Source organism: Tenrec ecaudatus, chromosome 3, assembly GCF_050624435.1.
Source record: "Tenrec ecaudatus isolate mTenEca1 chromosome 3, mTenEca1.hap1, whole genome shotgun sequence".
NCBI lineage: Eukaryota > Metazoa > Chordata > Mammalia > Afrosoricida > Tenrecidae > Tenrec > Tenrec ecaudatus.
In genome coordinates this window covers 182,696,011-182,719,237 of record NC_134532.1, presented here as the reverse complement: position 1 = coordinate 182,719,237, position 23,227 = coordinate 182,696,011, and the positions used below count along the sequence as shown (strand labels likewise).

General features: G+C 43.8%; 1 protein-coding gene across 2 annotated transcripts in view; it reads right to left on the bottom strand.

Annotated features, from left to right (window-relative positions):
• The window catches only part of RFC1 (replication factor C subunit 1), a 68,823-nt gene that overhangs the window by 23,662 nt on the left and 21,934 nt on the right, over nt 1-23,227 (bottom strand). Inside the window, exons 5-9 of one of the 2 annotated variants that reach the window (XM_075544426.1) lie at nt 8,398-8,630; nt 7,510-7,587; nt 4,948-5,034; nt 3,491-3,578; nt 2,435-2,709 (exon numbers count right to left, since the gene is read on the bottom strand). In XM_075544426.1, coding sequence (XP_075400541.1) covers nt 2,435-2,709; nt 3,491-3,578; nt 4,948-5,034; nt 7,510-7,587; nt 8,398-8,630 — 761 coding nt within the window. The remainder of the gene's footprint in view (nt 1-2,434; nt 2,710-3,490; nt 3,579-4,947; nt 5,035-7,509; nt 7,588-8,397; nt 8,631-23,227) is intronic. The other variant, XM_075544427.1, reaches the window with a different exon arrangement.

Sequence of the window (23,227 nt, the reverse complement as noted above, 5' to 3'; positions counted from 1 at the left end):
GACACAGCAGTCACGCAGATTCCATGGCACGTTAACAATGCACAGCAGCAAGTGCCGCTTAGCTCCGGGTACTCCAGGCTGCCAGAGGCCCCAGCACAGAGATGGCTGGATGGACCCTGTTCAAGCCTTTCCGCTCTCTGAAGGCAGAGGCCACATTGCTAGCTCTGAGCAAATTAACAAGTCTTACTAAAGGGACTCAGATGCGTGTTTAATGCTATCCCATAATAGATCCATGTTTATTCTGGAGTGAAAATTATCTTTCCCACAAAGGAGCTTGAGTGCTCACCACGCTGCCGCCCTGTGGCACGGGGCTGCGACACTGGGTTCCAGCACATGAACAACTGTGAGGCAGGCGGGCCCAGGGCCTGGCAGGGCCTCCTCCTGCTGCGCTCAAGGTCAAACCCACCCAAGGTCACCTAACAGCACCAACAGCGGGGCCCTGGCGGTGGCAGCACCAGGCTGAGAATCAAAGCATTCCTCAGAGCACCTTATCTCACAGAACAAACACGCTTCCAGTTTCTCTCGGATCTGGAACTTTCTGGGGAAATGTCAAACTAGGCATCATCCTTAACCCACCCCTAGTCTCTAATTCGGAGGTAGAGGGTATGACTCAGGTGTGAGAAACATCCTTGATTTTCATCCATCGCTTCTATTTTTCCATTTTATATTATTTTTTAACTTATAAATCACCCACCCCAGAGCTCTGAAAGACAGCTATGCTAGTTCATCCAGTGAGTGAAGCAGCATGAGTTACCATTTGACGACGGCTCTAGAATGCAGGTTCTAGAACATTGATGCCCCAATGTATTTGGCTGACTACCTACTTTTCAGAAGAAAAATTACTCGGTGCACCCCTGGCAATTGAACATTTTTGTACTATAGGCCAGAATCCAGGGTAAAGTTTAAGTATGTCGGTTTTTGCAGCCCCTCCCCCACCCCCCTGATCATCAGCGTTCTCCAGGGGGCTGCTTGAGAACCAAATCATAATTGTTAAGTAGTTCTCAAATGTTAGTGAGCATTCAAATCATCAAGAGCTTATTATAATACAGCTGCCCGAACTGAAAGCTCTGAAGACCTTATTTTTAACAAGCTTTGCAGAAGAATCCCATGTACAATAAAATGGGACACTTAACTCATTTGTAACATTAATTCTAAGAAAAATTAATTTTGAATTCTAAACAACTTATAACTTTCCATGTATACCATGTATGAAGCCAGAATTCCTGTGAGTTGATCACGGCCAACTAAATTCATCAAACCGATTCTGGTGTTCCCCAACTGCTTAAGCAACTGTTGAGTAATTCTATTCCAGCTTCATTAACAGGTGAAGAGCAACAGTGTCATTAAAAGATTGCTTCTTCGTTAGTAAACACAGACAAGCCTTTGAAAATGCTACCAGCTTAGTTTGCCTGCAGGACAGCATTCATCCACCAGGTAAATATTTAGTGAAGATAAATCTGAGACCAAAAAGGTAATTGTTGCTCTAAGCGTATTTGTAAGCTCTGACCAGACAAAAGCATTATGGAGCCACCAGCCGTTCACTGCTCTCCACTGAGAGATGAGGTGATGGGCAGGTAAGTGGGCAGCGCCACATGCCCCGACGCCTGAAGGAACACTCTGAGGTCTTTTCGTTAGGAAGATAGAATGGCGCTATAGTCAAAGAGGGCTTTTGCATCTGAAATTTATTTGGAAACAAAACTTTTGATTAAAGGCACTTCATATGCCACTGGTTTTTCCTTTGAAAATTATTTCAGGAGCTCAACATTGTTTTACCAGAGCAAAAAGGAGCAAATGAAAATGAATCCAATTAACCATTATTTTAAATGATAATAGCTAAAGCTCACATACAGAGAGCTTACTATGTACCACGTTATTGTGCTAAGTGGCTTCGTTTACTAAGTCACTAGGTACTTTCATCCCCATTTCACACATGAGGAAACCAATCAGAAAAAGGGCATGCATCTAGCCCATGGTCCCCACCTGCTCAATGCCAGGGCTTTGATTCAAAATTGGCTCCAGAGTTCATGGTCAGAACCACCTGCTTTGGGGCCGTAGAGGACCTGCCTTGGTCACTTCCTTGCTAGTTGGTTGATGCTAGAAGAGCTTTTAAATTCTTTCAGCCTGTTTCTTCATCTGTAAATACCTCGCATGTTGCTGTGGGCAGGGCCTACACTTCCTAAGTATGAGCACACCATGTGACACATAATAGCAATCCAGTCCTAGCTCACTCGGCCACGTAACTACAGCCATTTCTAACATCTGTCTGCATTAGGGATCCATATTAAAGATTTAACCATAGTGATCATGTGCATTTCTCAACAGCTTCTAAGATGACTTATGACAAAGTACTACAATGAATAACAAAATTAGAAATAAAAGAGAAGACAATCAAGCCCAGTTTCACACAACATTCCAAAATGCTAAAAGTTGCTACCTCTTTTTTAGTTGGGGAACTTTTGTTTTTCTTAGGACTTTTTCTCTCTCCTTTCAATTCAATCGCATGTTCTGTACTTTTGGAGCCTGTGGGCTCTGCTTCTTTATGAGAACTCTCTTCTTGTTTTTTCAAAAGTGCCAGCTTCGAACTGGCCTTTGAAGGAGAGGATTTTATTTTGTGAGGTGATGACTGAGAATTTCTTGGAAGTGCTGATGAAACGTCACATTTAGTTTGTTTCTTAGGACTGTGGCTATTTCTGTCTTTGGAGAGTTGTTCTGTTTGAAAGGGAAGAAAGATGATCGTTTTTCAGAAAATGATACCTGTTATCAATTTTTCTGTTGTTTCATTCTTCAGTGATCTTAGTAGCAAAACACGCTAATATAGTGATTTCATTAACACGTTATGACTTCAGCTCTATGACTTATATGGCACATTGTTGACCAGAAGTTTGTAGATTACTTATCCTTTGTAGAGCCAGTTCAAAGTAAGGAGTTTGGCATTTTTAACATGAATTATTCATTGTTTAACGTAAACTATCTAGAAACATGGAATTCACACCACAGATAAATTTACAACGAAAACACAATGACTAGAGTGAGCCATATAAAGATTCCGTTTTAACATAGCCTGAAAACCACAAGTCCTGAGGTCTGGAGACCTAAAGGGACTGACTGATCAGGTGGATGCACAGGACTAAGACCACCTACACTAGCACTGGCTCCGAGTAAGGGTCCCCAGGAAGGAAAACTGACCACCAGCAGGAGGGCGTCAATGGCCTGGAAGTACGAGCCAGCTCTCAGGTGATCTTGGTCATAAGCTAACCCTTTGTCTTACTAGACCATAGTCCACGAACTGCAACTACCCTCAGACACGACAGCTCTCCGACCACCAGGGCCGATGGGCATTCTCTAACAGCTGGTATGCAGACGGCTTCCAAGCTCATCTACGTCATACTCGCCCCATGAAACGTCAGCCTAAAAACAGCAGGCAACTGTTGAGTAGGAGGTTTCCACAAGGTTACAAAGGGTCCGGCGCGCGCTCATCTGCCAACATTACCTTTCTGCGGATGCTTATGTTTCTCTGTTTTACTTAAATTGACTTGCACAGACGAAGACATTTCTTTCTCTTCTGGCTCCTTTTGAGTCTAGATTTAAAAAGGATCGATTGTGACAAATCATAGAAAAAACTCTTACCACAAAATGTGTTCACATAAACTAAATTTAATTCTAAGATGGAAGGCTGCTTTCCAATCCAGCAGGACACTAACAACCCTTCTTCCCCATGCATTCCCACACTGCCTGGGACAGACAAAGCCATGTGTCTTACTTCATTTTATAGATTAGGAAACTGATCGAAGAGTATAAAAGTCTTTATGAAAATGTATCCTAGTTTTTCCCAATCTGGGAAACCTGGCAGTAAACAACTTTTTTTCTGCTTCATTCATCTCAACTCTCAAATGTGTTACTATTTTCCATTTCAAAACTAAAATGTAAGAAATGGCCAAAATAAATCAATAATAATCTATAATAATAAGGGTTCCAGGGGGGAATAGGGTGGGGAGGGGAGGGGATACAGGGGAGCCGGTTTCAAAGAGCTCAAGAAGAAAGAATGTTTTGAAACTGATGGTGGCTTGAGCTAACCGAATTATGGATTATTATAATATCTGTAAAGCACCCAACAAAATGATTCATTTAAAAATTTTTGAACTAAAATACAAGCCCAAAAGAATTAAAAATCCAAAGGGCAAATGAAAAATGAGAGAGCATTTTCCCAAAAGATAATCCATTCTTTCCACTGCTACCTCAAAACTCCAGTTTTCAAAAATGTCAGAAACGAGAATCTGTGTTACAGTATTTCGAAAAATGATTATAACCAAAATGCTGTCAATGAAGCCCCCGGCCGTTCAACTCACAAAGTCTCTGTACCACTTCCTCTGGTCTCCCAACTGCCTGCTTACGTCCTGGGCATTGGTAGAATATGAGTTTGCAAATCCCTGCTTTTTAAATTATCAGCTACAGACATTATTTTATGAACAAAAAGTGATTCAATAAAATACGGCTAGCTTATTGCGATTAAAGTGATGGAAAAAGGCTCGATGCCTTTACCACCCCCCATATAGTCATAATTGTGTTAACATAAAGATCTTAAAATTAACCAATGAGAAATCGCTTCCTCAAGGAGGCAGTAACTAGCGTTAAAGGACTGAAGCCAGCGAGCCCTAGGCGATCCTGTCAGCATTGCTCTCTGAACAAGCACCTGCGAACAGCCCCTTTGTTACAGAGACTGAAGAAAGAGTGTACACTTCCTCCTGGGAAGAAAGGTTCTGATTTCTTTGGGTTGTCAATCTTTTAGGTAGAGTTAAATTTTTCAATGAGCTGCCTGAAAAAATATTTTTCTAACTTGAAATCCTCTCGCCAGGCTCAGGAGGAAGTATTCCTGGCATACACAGGCATGAAAAGGCGCCCTCCTGTGGATCGTCCGCCCAGAGTGCAGACGGCCCAACACAAAGCCACCTTTCTGGCCTTGGGTTCTTCGTCCAGCATGGCCAACGTCCGGGCAAACTCCTCGTCCTCGTGCAGCTGCCGCTCCAAATGTAAGAACTGCGAACAGAACAAGTTGCTTTGTTCAACATGCTCCAGGATATCTCCCCACTTCACATGAACAAGGGTCACGGGTTTGCATTTCAGAGTGTACACTTCCAGTTTCCCAGGCACGAAAAATAAACCCAGCTGATTCGGACCGTCATTTCTTGTCATTTATAACTTGAAGGTCCTGATGCGACAATTACAGACTTCTGTTTAACTCTACAAAGAGCTGATTTCGAGAGGGCACAAAAGGAACAGCATAGCTAAGAACTTTGTTTTTAATTATATATATTTCTCTGCATACAACAGCAAGATATTTACAAATGTAGCCATCAATCTCCTATTTTCTTTTCCTTTTGTTGTTTAAATCATTTTATTGGGGGCTCAACCAACTCTTACCACAATCCACACATACATCCATTGTGTCAAGTGCATTTGTACAAATATTGCCGTCATCATTTTTATAACATTTTCTTTCTACTTGAACCCTTGGTAATCAGTTCATTTCCCCCTCCCCCACTCTTCCTTCTCATGAACCCTTGATAATTTATCTTTTTTTTTTTCATGTCTTACACTAACCGATGTCTCCCTTCACCACTTTTCTGTTGTCCATCCCCCCTGGGGTGGGGTTAAAGGTAGATCATTGTGATCAGTTCTCCCTTTCTTCCCCCACCTTCCCCTTATCCTCTTGGTATGTCTACTCTCAGGGTTTATCTGTCCTGGATTCCCAGTGTTCCCAGGCCTTGTCTGTACTCGTGTACATGCTCTGGTCTAGCCAGATTTGTAAGGCAGAATTGGGATCATGATCGTGGTGGGGAGGAAGCATTAAAGAACTAGAGGAAAGTTGTATGTTTCATCGGTGCTATACTGCACCCTGACTGGCTCATCTTCCCCCCACAACCCTTCTGTAAGGGGATGTCCAATTGTCTACACATGGGCTTTGGATCTCCGCTCCGCAGTCCCCCTCATTGACATAAGATTTGCTTTTGTTCTGGGTGTTTGATGCCTGATACCTGATTCCATCAACACCTCATGATCACACAGGCTGGTGTGCTTCTTGCAGGTGGGCTTTGTTGTTTCTCAGCTAGATGGCCGCTTGTTTATCTTCAAGCCTTTAAGACCCGAGACGTTATATCTCTTGATAACCGGGCACCATCAGCTTTCTTAGAACAAAATGTTCTTGCGTCGAGGGAGTACTTGCAAACTCATATTTGCCGATTACTAATTTCAAGGCACCAGTTGACTTACAACAATTTGGATGGCATCTTGTCAGTTCACCTTACATGCTAATGCCACACACCGAGCAGACCTGCTAGTAACCCTGCTGCTGTTTCCAAACAGTCTCAGTCAGCCAAAGGGACGGGGAGGGCTTCCCGAAGAGGGCGTGGCCCTGGAAATAGTTCTCATTATAAACAAAATGGCTTTATGCCCTTAAGTGAAAGGGCCTGATTTCATTCCAAATAAAATCCTCCCTATGTTATTTAAACAGAAGGAACTATCTCAGTAGCGACTCAATCTCAAAGAAAAGGCTAAAAAGTTGGCATAATCCTGATGAGATCATGGCTGCCTTTCTCATCCTTAGGATGCACTAATCCACGCCATGCAGAACGATCAACAGATGCAATAAATACGCTTTCAATTGACCGGCATATCTTTACCAAGACTGACCTGCACATCTAATTGCTAAAAATACGAAAACCTTGCTCGTGAAGTGGGGGAACCTTCATTACCATCATGTCAATTCTAAATCATCGAAGCCTTACGGGGGAGAGTAGCATGGCCCCTGTGGGTTTCTGGGACTCTAAATGTTTCTCTATCTTTATGGGAATAGAAAGCCTCCTCTTTCTCTCTGGGAGCTGCTCATAACCCACTACGCCACCCGGTCAAGAGCTGACTGTCTCACTGAAATTGACACTGCAATGTCATTCCCCAGAGGGGCTTCCCAACTTCTCTGCTTAAAATGACACACTCAAAGCCCCACTGATGAGCCCAACACAGCTTTCACTAGTCTCCAGTGGCACTCACTCATGATTCAGAACAAACTGGCGTCCACTGATTTTAACTGCACTCTGTAACACCCAGAATAGGGTCAGATACTCCACAAATGAGCAACACTTGTTAAATAAATGCATGGGCTTACTAGTCAAGAAAGCGCTCTTAACTGGAGTGAAATCAGGAGCCATGAGCAGATACAGAGAATGAGATAGCCCAAAATGTATGTGTAGAGTAGAAGAAAATCAAACTATTATAGATATGCCAAAGGAGCCTTTCATTAAAAAAAACTAGTAATAAGTCCTTAAGTAAATATCTCCTGCATTCATCATTTATCTTTCATATGAATTTGGATTGTCATGTTTCTTATTTCACCCATAACTCTTTCAAGGAGGGTCCCTCAAAACCAGAGTAGAACAGCTTGATGATTTGCCTGGCTAGACCAACAAGCAGTCAGTTTCACGTTGTCGGTGACACCCAAGCAAAACCCGTCAGTACCTCTGCATCTTCATCCAGCTGCAGCTGCTTAGCGATGGCTTCATCATTTAATCCGAAATCGCCTGTGTTCTGTGGAGGCTGTATTTCAATGAAAATGAAGCGAGATCAGCATAAACCTTAAACTAAAAAGAAGGTGCTTTTTCTTGACTAGCTGATTAAATAAACTGAGAGAAAAGTGCATGAGTAATTGGATGACTGGCCGGAAAGTCATGCTCTCGGTTACTTCCTGACCATATCCAATTTCCTAATGCGTATCTACCCTACCCACTGATGGCTCCCACTGAATCCTACTGGCATGTCCTACAGAAATAAGGAAGAAAACAAAACAAAACAAAAAAACACTGTAGACCAGTGGTTCTCAACCTTCCTCATGCCGTGACCCTTTAACAGTTCCTCATGTTGTGTTGACCCCCAACCATAGCATTATTTTCGCTGCTACTTCACAACTGTCATTTTGCTACTGTGATGAATCAGGGGTGACTTTCACTAGAAGTATCTATATGTCTGCTTCCTAACTGGCCAGAAAGAGATAAAATCACCACCTATGAAAATAGACAAAAGTATAGCATTAGCTATGCATTATTTAGAAGGAATATATTCATGACCTTGCTGGGTAACAAATTTATTGTCTGCTTTTGTTTAACTGAGGTCAATAGTAAAGTAAGTTTGCATTCTGAGTACGCAACTGTAATAGGTATGAACTTTCCCTGATCATTTAAATCATCTTCTCCTGATCTAATATTCTAATACCCTCATCCACAAAACGAAGCCATGTCTTTTCCATAATCTAAGGGAAGCAGTTTTCATTAATGAAATGCGATGATCGACTTTCATCACAGTGAAGGGGTTCAAAGGCCGAGCATTCGTACTAGCCCGTCGGACACTCACCTGTTTTCTTTTGCTTGCCACCATCTTCCTGTCCGATCTTTGGACACTTCCAGTTCCAAAGTATTCAAGCACTGAAGTAGGTGTAAGTTTCATTGGCGACAAAGGCTTACTTGTAGTCTTAGTGTTCTCTTCGCTCTTCTCCGTGCTTGACGGTCCCAGATAACTCTTCGCAGATCCTCCATTTTCTTTGCATTTAAAGGGTGTCTTTTTACACTTAGAATCATCTTCTTCATCTTAATTGAAATAAACCAATTTTTCTTCATAAAACAGCAATTCTACCTGTACAGAGCAACTACTTATGCGTGCTTTATAAAGTGCAAAAAGCCATGAGATTCTAAGGATTCCTAATTTTCTTCCAAATCCAATAACCCAGCCCACTTACATTATTCCCTATCCAATTACTATTCAGAGTACATGTATTGTTTCAGGTGTGTAGCCAAAAAATATTTGCTGAGTACCCATTTAATGCCAAGCACTGATCCAAGAACTGAGGATGCCTCGATGAATAAAGACAGAAAAGATCAATGTCCTCATGGAGTGTGGAGTCCGGAAAATAGATGAACATAAGTTATCAAGTTGTAAATGCTCTAAGGGGAGCCCCCGGTGGTGTAGTGGTTAAGCATTGGGATGCAATCTCCAAGGTCAGCAGCTCAAATCCACCAGTCACTCCTCCAGAGGAAGCTGGAACTTTCCTGGAAACAGTCTCTGAAACGCACAGGGACAGCGCTAATCCTGTTCTAAGGGTCACGCGTTGGAATCAAGTCGATGGCAGTGTGTTTGGTTTTGGCTTTGGGAGACTATAAAGAACAAGTAAAACAGGGTGAAAAAACTAAAGAGTGCTCGATGTGATGAGAGGTCAGAGAAAGCCCCCCACTGACCACCTCAACAGAGCCCTGAAATGAAGGTACCTTAGGCAAGACTAGTCACACTAAAACCAAGTGCTGGGACGGCAGCTCGACTGGAATGCAGGGGGAAAGCTGTGAGGCTGAAGGTCAGGAGAGTCAGACACTTTTTAAGACATAAAGGCCTTTTATGTCAGGGAACCATGTAATGGAATTCTATTTAGGAAAAAAACTATGTTACTTGTATATATAACAGGACATCAACAGAGAACTACCAGAGATTCAAGCCAGATTTATAAAGGTCCAAATGCACGCATGTACATATAAAAATACAATTTTATATAATGATAGGGACATAAATCTATGTACATATATTTATATGTTAAGTATCAAGGTAGCGGTCAGACATTGGGCCTGTACTCAAGTACTCCCTCAATGCGAGAACACTTCGTTCTAATAACCTGGCATTCCATGATGCGCACACCTTCCTGACACAAAGAAAGCTGATGGTACCCGGCTATCAAAAGATATAGTATCTGAGGTCTTAAAGGCTTGAAGACAAACAAGTGGCCATAAAGCTAAGAAACAACAAAGCCCACATGGAAGAAGCACACCAGCCTATGTGATCACAAGGTGTCGATAGGATCAAGTATCAGGCAAAGAAAAGAAGTCATATCATTGAGAATGAGCGGGTGTGCAGAGTGGAGACTCAAAGCCCATTTGTAGACAATTGGACATCCCCTTACATAAGGGTCACAAGGAAGAGATGAACCAGTCAGGGTGCAGTATAGCACCGATGAAACACAACTTTCCTCTATCATGATCCCATACAACTTTCAAACAAACATACAACCCATACAAACATACAAATTTCCCCACCACTATCTTGATCCCAATTCTACTTTACAAGTGCGGCTAGACCAGAGCATGTACATGGGTACAGACAAGGCCTGGAAACACAGGGAATCCCCGACAGGTAAACCCCGTAGGACCAATGAGAGTATCGATACCAGGAGGGTAAGGGGAAGTTGGGGGAGGAAGGTGGAACTGATCACAGTAATCTACATTGTGGAGATGGACAACAGAAAAGTGGGTGAAGAGAAACATGGGTCAGTATAAGACATGAAAAAATAATGATTTATAAATTATCAGGGGTTCAAGAGGGTGAGATGGGGTGGGGAATGAGGAGCTGATAGCAAGGGCTCAAGTAGAAAGCAAATGTTTTGGAAATGATGATGGCAACAAATCCACAGATGTGCTTGATACACTGGATGCATGTATGCATTGTGATAAGAGCTGTATGAGTCCCCAATAAAATGATTTAAAAAAAGAAGAAATTCAGGCCAGATTCAGAAAAGGACACGCAATGAAAGCTATCATTACTGATGTCACAAGAATCTCTGCTGATAACAGAAAATACCAGAAAGATGTTTAAGCGTTCTATTGATGATGCATGAGCATAAAATTGTGTGGGTCATAACAAATTATGGATTGCTGACAAAGAATGCAAATCCAAAAGACTTAACTGTGCTCATGCTGAACTTACAGACAGAGCGTGAGGCGTCTCGAGAGGCTCGCTGCCCTCCTGGGTGACTTAGCTCGGGAAGGCTGTGCCCCAGAGTTCTGTCGCTCCTCCACACTCTTTGCCATCTGGGTGCTAAGCAGCTACTCCGAGGAGCTAGAGTGCATGAGGGTGAAACAGCGAGGTTGGAGGCCGTCTCCTTCAAAACCTGCAGGATGCAGATGACAGCCCTGGCCTGCTGAAAGGAAAGAGGACTTGAAGCACTTGCTGAGGAAGACCACAGACGACAATCTTCAGTGCCAATGAGACCGCAACAAAGAAGAAACAGAAATCCTCGGAAGCGGACGTATAACGAGAAAGACTGGAGTTCTCAAGGACTTCATTGTATTGTGCCATGGAAGCAACACCTAAGAACTCAAAGGATATCTGTTGTGCTGGGTAAAGTCGCTGCAAACGATTTCTTAAAGAGCTAAAAAGCAAAGACGGCACCTTGAAGACTAAGGTGCACCTGACCCAAGCCATGGAATGTATTTTCAATTTCCTCACATGAAGGAAGATGAAAAAAATGGAATTATGGTGTTAGCTAAGAATATTAAATACACATGGAATGCCAGAAGAATAAACACATTGTCTTGGATCTAGAAGTCCAGCCATGATGTTTTCAATTGTCTCATGTGCGTGTAAATATTGGACGCTGAATAAGGAAGACCAAAGAAGAATTGATGCGCTTGAATTAATGGTGCTGGCAAAGAATACGGAGAGCCCCGGATGGGCTGTCTTGGTAGAAGCGTAGCCAGAATGGTCTTTAGAGGCAAGGATGGTGAATCAAGGGTGAAGATAATTAGAAATCCTTCCAATGTGAGCTTTCTGCATTTTATAAAGCAAGCATAAGGAGTTGCACTACACAACTTTCGAGAGGCCAGGCCCTAGAGGAGCGCGCTATGCTGGACACAGTAGAGGGCAGCGCCAAGGAAGGACTGACACAGTGGCTGCGGACGGGGCGGGCCAGGCAGCGTTTCTCTGTTTACACAGGGTCACTGCCACCCAGCAATCCCCACCACCAGCTGCCTGGAAAACACATAGCTATTTATTGAACCAGTGTTCTTTGCAGAAAACCAAGTTTAGTAACCCACCCACTGTGTAGAAGTGAAATCTTTCAAGTGACATTGTGGTGGTTAAAACACACGCACGCACGTGCACGCGCTTGGCTTTCTCACGCGCCTAAATTTGTTTCTGATGACTGGCTGTCTCCCTGCCCGCCCCCTCTCTCTTTCGCTTTCTCATGCGCCTAAATTTGTTTCTGATTTATCAGAGGCCAACGGCAACTTCTGTTCTCTCCTACCCAGAAACTCGTAATAAAAGCAATGAGTACATTTGAGACAAATTTCTGAGGTCTGGTTGGAAATCGTGAGCAATGGAACACCCAGAACTTCTCTCCCAGATACGCGTCTCCTCATAAAAAATACCATTTATTTTTATTTACAGACAACCAACCACAAACCTGGTTAAGACAACAAAGTAAACTTGCTTTATCCAACAAAACTACCTGGGAGAGTGGACTACTATGCTAGTCTTGATCTTGGTTTGGTCAATGATACAGACAGGTAACAAATAAAAAAAGAAAATAAGGAACAGGTCCTTATAAAAACCTTTTTTTCTTTTTTTAAAATTAAATCATTTTATTGGGGGCTTGTGCAACTCTTATCACAATCCACACATCCATCCACTGTGTCAGCACTTTTGTACATTTGTCTACCTCATCATTCTGAAAACATTTGCTTTCGACTTGCGCCCCTAGTATTCGCTCATTTTCCCTCCCTCCCCAAATAAAAACCTTTTTCTTTATAAGTCAAGAAGAAAATAGAGCTAGAACTCTGAGCTCACACTGTGAGAGTTTGGCCTTTCCAAGTGGATCCCTGAATATCCTACTTTTGTAGGGGGTTTCCTTTGGTCTAAAACACTAAGAAATCAAGGCAGTGGCGTGAGTACACAAGGGAGAGATCTGGTTTAGAGATGAAAAGCAACAACACATCGCTACAAAGGGAACCTGGTTTAGAGACTGTTCCTGTACAAGGTATCTGGGTCAACCCCCAAGCTGCTCTTTGGCTGTGAGAGGTCCGTGTGCGCGCCGGCGTGCGCTCAGGAGAGGTGTGCTGACCAAGTGAACGCAAGACCGACAGTCACACTAGCTCTGCAGTCAGATATTCTACACACCTCAGTGAGAAAGCCTCTTCCTCGAGGACTCAGGATCACTAGCTTGTTAGGGACGCACTGCCAGCGACCCTTCTCAGAATCAAATAGAGACAGACAGTAAGGTTTACAAGAGGAAATCTGCTCTGTAATGCGTGCAATGCATGAGGCCTCGGGAAGTAAACAACAATCACCGGGAGGAAGATGCTGCTTCCCACATGATGCTGGCCACCTCTGGTGCCGAGTTCCTGACACTGAGAGCCTCCTGTGCGCTCGTGCACAAGCCGTTGTTCTGCACGTTTCTTATGCAGTTTCTGTGGTAAATTAGGTACCTCGGCTGATATTTGGGTCGGCTTATACTCGAGTCTATACAGTAAGTTCCCACTGGAACCAGGAGCCTCAGCTGCCTTCAACTGCCAGAAACAAATATACAGGAGAGAAGGAAGCATTTGACGTCTCATGTCCCTTCCTCCATCATCTCCCCCAGATGGCATAGAAAAAGAAACGTGGATACGGATAAACCCCTTAGGACCAATAATGAGAGTAATGATACCAGGAGGGTAAGGGAAGGTGGGGGAGAAAGGGGAACCAATCACTATGATCTACATATAACCCCCTCCCAGAGGAACGGACAGCAGGAAAGTGAGTGAAGGGAGACAGAGGACAGTGTAAGACATGACAAAATAATAATAATTTATAAATTAGCAAGGGTTCATGAGGAAGGGGAAAACGTGAGCTGATACCACGGGCTCACGTAGAAAGAAAATGCTTTGAAAATGATGATGGCAACAAATGTAAAAATGTACTTGACGCAATGGATGGATGTATGGATTGTGTTGAGCTGTATGAGCCCCCCCCAAAAAATTATCTTTTTTAAAAAAGAAAGAAAAGGGGGAAACTGGGCAAACTGTGGCTTTCCAATACTGTCCATCTTTACAAGAGCAGACAGTCACACCTTTCTCCCGCCGCCAGGCAGACGCGTTTAAAAGAGAAAATTCATAAAGGGCAGTATCCCGCAAGAATATGCATGCAAAAATTTTCAACAAAATTTTGGCAAACAACTCAAAATCATCAAAAAATGCTACATCGTGACCAAGTGGGGTTCACACTAGGGGTATAATGATGGGTAACCCCCACCCCAAATTCCACCACCTTCCAGTTGGCCATTAGGGGCCCGGGCAGCGTGGTGGTATGTGTTGGCTGCTTACCGCAAGAAACATTGTTCGAAACAGCCAGCTGCTCCTCGGGAGGAAACCAGGGCTTTTGACTCCCAGAGGGTCAGTCACAGGAACTCAAGGGGGGGCACTTCTACTTGACCCTACAGCAGCAGCTCTCAACCTGTGGGTCGTGATCCTTTCGGGGGATCAAACGACCCTCTCACAGGGGTCGCCCGACTCATCACAGTAGCAACATGACAGTGATGCAGTAGCGACGAAAATCATGTTAAGGTTGGGTCACCACCACATGAGGAACTGTATGAAAGGGTCGCGGCGTGAGGAGGGTTGAGAACCACTGACCTAGAGGATTGCTGAGTCACCATCAACTCGATAGCAATGAGCCTGGTTTGGTTTTGGGTGGTGCTGTGAAGTAAATGTTAAAATGCTAATGAAAAGGTCATAGGTCCAAACCCACCGGCTGTTCTGTAGGAGAAAAGAAAGCTATCTACTCGAATAAAGGTGCCGCTCGAACTCGGAAATGGCGTGCAGGATTGCTAGGAGTGAGAAGTACGGGAGGAGTGGGCCTTAGCGGCAAAGAGGGCCGACTTCTTCTTACACACTTTGGGCACGCTGTCGGGAGAGGGACATCAGGCCTGGTGGAGCAGAGGGGAGGCAAAACCAGAGGAAGCCCTCGAGGAGAGGGGCTGACCCAGCAGCTGCAACACGGGCTCAAGAAGAGCAACAGCAGGGAGGATGGTGCGGACCGGAGGTGTCCCGGTGGGTCGGACGGACTTCAACGGCACCTGACAACAAGTCGGAATCAACTCGATGGCAGCCAGTTTGAATGAGTCGTGACAGGGCCTTCTTGGATCTGTGGGTCAGACGTTGTTTGGTCATGTCATCCTCTTGCTGTATTTCTGTTACAGCAGCATTAGATAACGAAGTCACCAACTTGATAGTTTTGCTTCATAAAACACTTTTCATAAAAGTGTCTTTCACAGGACACTTGTCCCATGCAAGTGCCACACATAACTGGACAGCGTGTCTGCTGGTTCTGCGGTGTTGCTGTAGTCCTCACTAGACCAACAGGCAATTTTGCTAACGTATTCAAAATTAAATCTAGAAACAGCACATGACAGAATCCAGAAATAAAACATCTTGACCTGCCTAAAATCTAATAAGATAAAGAGAGTTGGTTGATCCTTTCAGAAGGAAATTTTTAACAGGGACAAAAGGCCTTTTTCTAGATCTGAGAAATGGGAAATGAAAGAGGAGACTTAATAAGTATGTGTTGTATACAAGTCTTTAAAAACGCTACAGGGGAAGAAAACAGCAGCAGCAAAGCCAAAACCAAGTACTGTCTCAGCAAACCGCTGTGCCCAGACAGGGAGTGGCTGCCTCCAGCTGGTCCACGCAGCAATTTTAAAAGATGGCGACAATAACAAGGCAGCCGCTCTCGATTCCGACTCTTGGTGACCCTGCAAGAGGCGGGCAGAACTGTATGCCATGGGGTTTTCCAAAAGTATTCAGAAGCTTTGTTGGGTTTTTTTTTATCCAACAAGCTTTTCTTCTTGAAGGCTCCTCTGGGTAAAATCGACTCATCAATGTCATTTAGCAGCCAAACACAGCAACCATGTACACCGCCAAGTTCACCCACCTCCACAGTACAGGAGGACAAGCTGCATTCATAGGACGGCTGCCAATTCACCTCAAGAAATACTAATCCTTCTAGCGCCAAAACAATCTTACCATAGTGAATGAAGGAGGAAGTGCAGAGTGTAGACCCAAAGCCCATTTGTCGGCCACTGGAGATCCCCTCACAGAGGGGTCTCGGGGAGATGAGTCAGGGTGTGATGTAGCACCGATGAAGAACACAGCTTTCCTCCAGTTCCTAAATGCTTCCTCTGCCCCCCTCCCCACTATCATGATCCGAATTCTACCTTGCAAGTCTGGCTAGACCAGAGGTTGTACACCGGTGCAGATAGGAGCTGGAGGCACAGGGAGTCCAGGGCAGATGATACCTTCAGGACCAGGGGTGTGAGTGGTGATATTGGGAGGGTAGAGGGAGAGTGGGTTGGAAAGAGGAAACCAGTTACAAGGATCTACATGTGACCTCCTCCCTGGGGGACGGACAACAGAAAAGGGGGTGAGGGGAGAGGTCAGACAGGGAAAGATATGACAAAATAATAACATAAATTATCAAGGGCTCATGACGGAGGGGGAAGGAGAAGGAGAGGGAAAAACTAGGACCTGATGCCAAGGGTTTAAGTGGAGAACAATTGCTTTGAAAATGATGAGGACAAAGAATGTACAGATTGCTTTATACAACTGATGTATGTATGGATTGTGATAAGAGTTGTATGAGTCCCTAATAAAACGTTTTTAAAAAAGAAGAAGAAAGCTACCTGGGCAAGGAAAAAAAAAAACTCTAATCAGAGCCATAGACTGTGGTATGAATAAATGGGATGACATTCCAAAAAAAACAATCCTCCTAGTGCTTAGCCTGCCTCTACTCAATGGGCCTCCACTAATCCTTTTATAAGGCATCCTGTTCTCCACTGTGGATTGTCCATTTGTTGGTAGTTAAACATATTATGTATCAAGGAAGCATAAACTAATCCAGAGACAATAATAAAAAATAACATTAAATCCATACTATTGAGTTTTCAAAGACGTTTAAAAGAGTAAGTTGGAGGGCTTTCACATATGACTAAAAAGGAGGGCAGGAGAAAGAAGGAAGGGGGAGCTGACATGTTGCTGTTAAAAAGCAAGCTGCAGAATTTTACAATAAGGTGTCCCCCTGCCCCCCCGACACACACACACACAAATACAGGCAGAGGCCTAGAAAAGTCCATTCAGGAAGCCTGGTTCGTAGTTAAACACTTGGTTAACAGAGAGCTCTGCAGTTGGGGGAAGATGGGACAGTCTGCCTCTATCAGGATGGACATCCTCGGAAACCCTCTGGGGCAATGCCACTGACTGTCGTAAAGGGCCACCACAAGTCAGAACCACCGCAACAGCGATGGCTGTCACTCACTCCCAGCAACAGCTAGAGGGCAGGGCAGCTCTGCCCCTGTGAGCTTCCAAGAAGAACTCTAGGGAGGAGCAAACCTCATCTTTCTCCCACAGAGCGGCTGGTGGTTTCAAACTGCGTACCTTGTGGTTAGAAGCACAACACATAACCACTACACCACCAGGGCTCCATATGTACCAGTATATAGACATACATACATCATATCTATATACATGCCATACAAACATACAGGCTTCAAGAAGTTCATGGAAAAATGGAATGAAAAGATAACAAATTTGCAACTAACTTTTTGAAGCTTCCACGTGAGTGTGCATGTGTGCTACTTGAGTAATTTAAAATAGCACTCATCTAAAGACTAAGTCAGAATTTAAATGCATAAATACAATTTTTGAAGAAGTATAATCAAAGAAATAATAGACAATCCTTAAATTGCCTCTTATTTCTAAGAAATGCTATGCCTTGCTCATGTCCCTGAGAGAGAATGTTCTAAGAGAGGATGTTCTCCACACATCCCCAGAAATCTTTGCAACTAGTTTCCCCAAGTCACAAGTTGCTGGTATGGCAGGATTATCCACAGAACACAACATCCCTCAATTTCCCCCCATTTATTAACACACATAAAATAATTACAGCTTCAAGAGCAGCGCTGCTTCTGAAGCGATGTGCCTCACAGCGAGGCCAGTAAACAGCTGTGCAGACAGGGAAACCCCCACCACTTTGGGTCAAACAGCAGCCCCTGATGAAACAGCGCCAGGAAAGGTCGGCTTTGCCAAACAGAACTCAAGGCCTCGCTCGCTTCATTAAACAGCTCAAAGTAAATATATTTGCGCAGCACAACAACTGTTTGGGTTTTTACCAACCTACAAGAACATTTCACTAGAGTTGATGGTTAGCTATACAGGTATTTCTAAGTAATTTTTTCCTGTCCTATAACTTAGGAAATTAAAAAAGTTAAATTACTTAACAATCAATAGATACTGGTAAAAGGTTTAATCAAACAAGGTGATAATGAAAAAGAGTTGCCATGGAGCTAAATGATCAGGCTAGAGATCTGTACTGTCTAATAATGGAGCCAAAAGATGTGTAATAGAATATAAACAAAAATTCTAGACACCTAGGTTTGTCCCTAAGTCCCTCTTGCACTAAAACAGCCCTGTTAAATAGAAAGAAACTAAGTCACATTTTCAAAAGTAAACTGTTTTTAACAATACATCTTACCTCAGCTGATATACCCAAAATATTATCATTCCGACATGTAATCAATACTAGAAAATTATAGAGAATCTCCTTGTATTAAAATTTTCATTTTACTATGTCCAGTCAGTACCCTCACAGTGGCAGTTAGCTGTCTTTCAAGCACTCCTGAGCCCCCCGTGGCTAGCCGTGACCACACTGGACAGTCAGGCTAAAACAGGGCGGCAAGTCCACGGTCTGCAGCACAACTGCACCGTCAGATGGAAGAGGGGAGGTCTCAGCAAAATAAACGATCCTTAGCGCAATCTTTAAGGGCAGGTGCTAAGTGTATCACAAGAATAGTAAGCCAACGCCGACTGAACCCTTCCCATGTGTGGCTCCCTGCAGTACGCGCTTCACAAGCATTAGCCCACTTGATACACATCGCTCGGTCGACACTGGTCATGCCCCCATTTTATACAGGGCAAAACTAAGACACGGGAACGGCAAGAAGAGGCTTAACCCAGGCAGTAAGAACGACTCCAGCCCATGGCCCAGGCTCTTCGGCACCTGTCAGTGCTAGCCTGTAACATAACTAGCAGCAGAAACCAGAGGCTGGCTTTCTAAATCAGCGTGGCGATAAACATAAAAGAGATGATGGAAGATGGAATCCTGGAGCAGAAATTGTTTCTTTTACCATTATCGGCAGGCTTCTAGCACTGGTTTGTGCCATACGATATTTTTCTAGCAAGATGTGGCATATCCACGAATGAATGCCACGATTTCAGATTATAATTTACAGCCTTAAAAGGGATCACAAACATTTCAACCTTCATATTTGGTATGTAAAAAGAATATTCTCATAACCCTGTATGGACAAATTATAATTTTACCTTTAGAAACACGAAAGTAGAGAGTAATAAAGTAAAACAAAGGGAAGTTCGTTGTTCACTTTCCCATCGGCGCGACACAAACAGTGGCTCGCGCACATAAAAGTTCCACTTGGAAAACTGGACAGCTCTTCAGAAAAAGAGGGAGACACTCCGAAATTCCCTCTGAAACAAACAATGAGTCTGTGCTCACAGCCCACATCGCCTGACCCTTGTGTGTACCTAAAAATCACAAGATAACGAGACAGCCTTGATCTCCAGTTGAAGGTCACGGCTGTCTGCACTGACTTTGACGTTTCCAGGTGTCATTGGAAAGCCGGATCACACCACCTTCAGTTACGTAACTGACGTATCACCATACTGTCTCTACTGCCCCTCCCTCCCACGCATCCAAACCTTTGCAAAGGCGCCCAGGTCTAGCAGGGGCCTCTGAATGAAAGAGTGCATTTGCACAATGTGCCTGAGCAGATATTTAGCAATAGAACAAAAAGCTTAAAAGAGCCAACCTGCCAACTGCCCTTAGAGAAACATCTCAGCTTCAGCACATATTTTAGGAGAAAAAACACTCACAATGTCCTCCCCTGCGGACTTCCTTTGCTTTCCTTTTCTCCTTGCTTCCCTTTGGACTATCTATTAATGCGAGGGACTCCCAAAAACTGGAGAGGGGGGCGGGGGAATTAAAAGACAATGGATTTTTTCACACGTATTTTTGAAGCCACCTCATATAGGTGTCAGGCACTAAATCTCCCCCTTTCGTGGGCCTCTTCCCACGACGCCTTCCCAGCCAGCCTATGCAAGCAATATCCCTCCCTGCTTCATACGAAAAGACACGGGGGGCTTAGCGAGCCCCAAGTCACGCCGCTGTTGAGAAAAGAAACGAGCCTTCTCTAGTCTCCAAGCAGACAGCAACCTTCTAGTCCCAGGTTGCCCCACAATACAAGGGTCTCCTCTCCTGTTTCAGTCTCTACGGACTGACCAAGCTACCAACCACATGCACGTTCATGCTATCAAATGACAGTGCACACATGGAAGCAAATTTTCACTGTGCCTGCTATTTCCAGAAACCTTGGCTTTATAAATAACATTTCAAAATGAGAGGTAAATTCTCTCAGTGAACCAATTATTTAAAAGGAAAACATCATAAGCATGTTGATATCAACTCTCTCGTTATCTGAAATATTAGGGATAAATCTATGAGACTTAGATAACTCAAAACTCAATGCCACCAAGTCGATTTCAACTCCCATCGACCTAATGAAACAGGGTAGCCTTGTCATCCCAGGGTTCTCTGAGGCTGTAATCCTTCATAGGAGCAACCCAATAATTGAACCTACCTACCACCCATCTGGCAGAATGCTTACTGAGCACTCGCTTACTATTGCCAACTTTACTCCCCAGATCACCGGCTCCTAGTCTGCCTCCCCAGTGGTAGCTTCTCAACACTCCACCAACCAAAATACTAGTCCTGAGTAATTACCCCTTACATATTTTCATTTCAGAACTCTTAAAAAAATCAAAAACCTCCCTTTAGCCTGCTATGTCAAGTCTAAATTCATTGGCTGAGCTTCCATATCTTCCCTACTCTGGGTTTTCACCTACCTCCTGCTGCTGCTACTCATGAGGGCAAGCAATCTCCTCAGCGCCCTATAAACACATCAAGGTCATGTTGGACGCTGTGTCTCAAATAGCCCCATCCCTTACCTTGACACATTCATCTACTCATCGTTCAAGGCCAGGTCAGATCTTAGCCCCTCTATCGAGCCCTCTCCCTCACGGCTGCTGCCTCGGTCAACTGCTCCAGCACTTGAGTCTTTGGTCATCTTTGGCCGCCCCAGCACTTAGAATCCGGCCCAAAACCGACACTCACGAAATGCTGGTCGGCTGTAAATTATACAATGCTGTGTCCAGATAATGATGTGGCTTTTGCAATTATCTCTTCAAACCAGCTGCTTACTTCATTAGCGACACCAGTGGCAGGGTGCCAAAAATCACTGTTCCCGAGGTTCTCCTGGGCATGCACACACCAGTGAGGTATCCAGTGCTCACAGCCCCTTCCCACCTGCCAACCCCGGAACCCAGTCGGCAGGCAGGCGCTGAGAGCCTGAAGGTTAACGACAACCCGGCTGACATTCTACTCCTGTTACCGTCTCCTCTCGGGCTCCCCAGTGCTGGAAGCAAACGGCTTTACCACAAACTAGGATGACAATATCACACCCAGGACGCAGCACCTTATAGAACACTAGGAAACAACCACTTAGGAAATCCTATTCGCAATCACTTTTGAGTGCCTCTTGTTCTTCCTGCTAAACTCATCAAACAAATCTAAATGCCTCTCACACCCCTTTTTAATAAAACTAGAATCCTTATGCCACTAGACAAAACAGAATCCAGTTACATCTGTGATAAGCTTCTAAGTCAAAAATATGAATAACTATTATACATTTAGATCATCACTTCCTTAGTATGTAACATTTTCTTTAGAGCTTGCCTATAAGAGAAGTTCTTCATGTCATTAAATTCCTTTAAAATGGTTGGAATGGAAAACGTTCTATAAGTCAAAAAGTATTGCCACAAAATCGTAGGAAATGTCTTTAAACAAAAGTGTCAAGGCGTGAAGCTACTGTTTCTCAACATATCTTCCATCTGGACCCACACTGTTCTGACGATGGTATTGCCATCCCTAACCCTTCCCTCCAAAGAACCCTGCTCTCCAATTATTCCATATCAAAATGGCTGTCTGAGCATCCCCAAGGGGCACAAATACCATTCTTTGGAAATGTTCTTTATCTTTTAGAAATTTTTTTTAAAAATCTCAGTGAGCAAGTTAAGAGGTATAGAGTTGATGTGATTAGATTTTCCAACGAAATTCTCACAGGACAGCCCTTGCTACCTACCCTTAAAGAACTAGCAGGTCAGAAAAAATGTTTTTAATTCTTCTGAGCAACATTCCTGGCCTTTTCTTCACAAATGTTTTCTTAAAAACTTCTTCCTGAAGCCCCTGTGCTCATCCTGTGTCCTTTGAGAGAAGCTCAAGGTTACCCCTCAGAGGCCCCCAAGTCGCCGCCACAATCTTCTGGCCCAGCAGACTCCCTCAGAAGCCGATGTTTTGATTGGACCTTTTTATTGAAAGCCCCTAAGGAGACTAAGACAACTGTATTCCTGGGAGGGCTTGTCTGCAGCCCCACTGACGACAGAGCAATGTTTACACACTTTATTTTGGACCACGCCCATGCGTGCACGAACTGAAACTCTGATGGCATTACTTGTGACTTACCACGTATGTATTTCACCACAATGAATTTTTTTAAAAAGAATAAAAAGATGCTGAACACCAATGCTATATGAAAAGACTGTTAAATTGTAACAAGACTTTAAGAAGGAAAAGTAAAGTCTTTACTGAAACAAAACCAAGTAGAGAGAAGATGTTATCTGGATGTCATCAAATTCATGAAGGTGTGAAAGAAATATTAAGAGCATGGAACAACTACTAACAGGAAGAAGACTTGAGATTAAACAGCTTAAACTCAGTGCACCAATTAAATCCCTCCAGCGTCTCACTGAAACTGCCTGGGGAGCTTTGAAAATGCTGATGTCTGAAGCCCATGCCACAGAAATATCCATGTTTAACTGGTCTGAGCTGTGGCCTGGCCATCAGAATTTTAATGATTCCCATGAGCAGCCAGCATTAAAAATCAAAAGAAGCTCTTGCTTACAAAACAAACAAAGAAATTCAAGTTTGGGATAAAAGCCCTAAGCAGCTGGCAATGACCAGAGGATCAAAATTTTTAAAGTTGAAAAAGGCCAATTACTCATGAACAAAATGCTGATTAAAAAATCCATCGTCTGTTCGAGTTCACCCAGGTGAGCCTCCGGAAAAGGCAAACAGCGGCAGTAAGCTCAGCGGTGGGCAGGGCAGGGCAGGGGAGAGAGGGAAGGCTGAGCAGGGCCAGCACAAGGACCCTAAACCAGCCTTCTGCATGATGCTGTCATGGCAGACAATGGCAGTGCGCCTGTCTCGACCC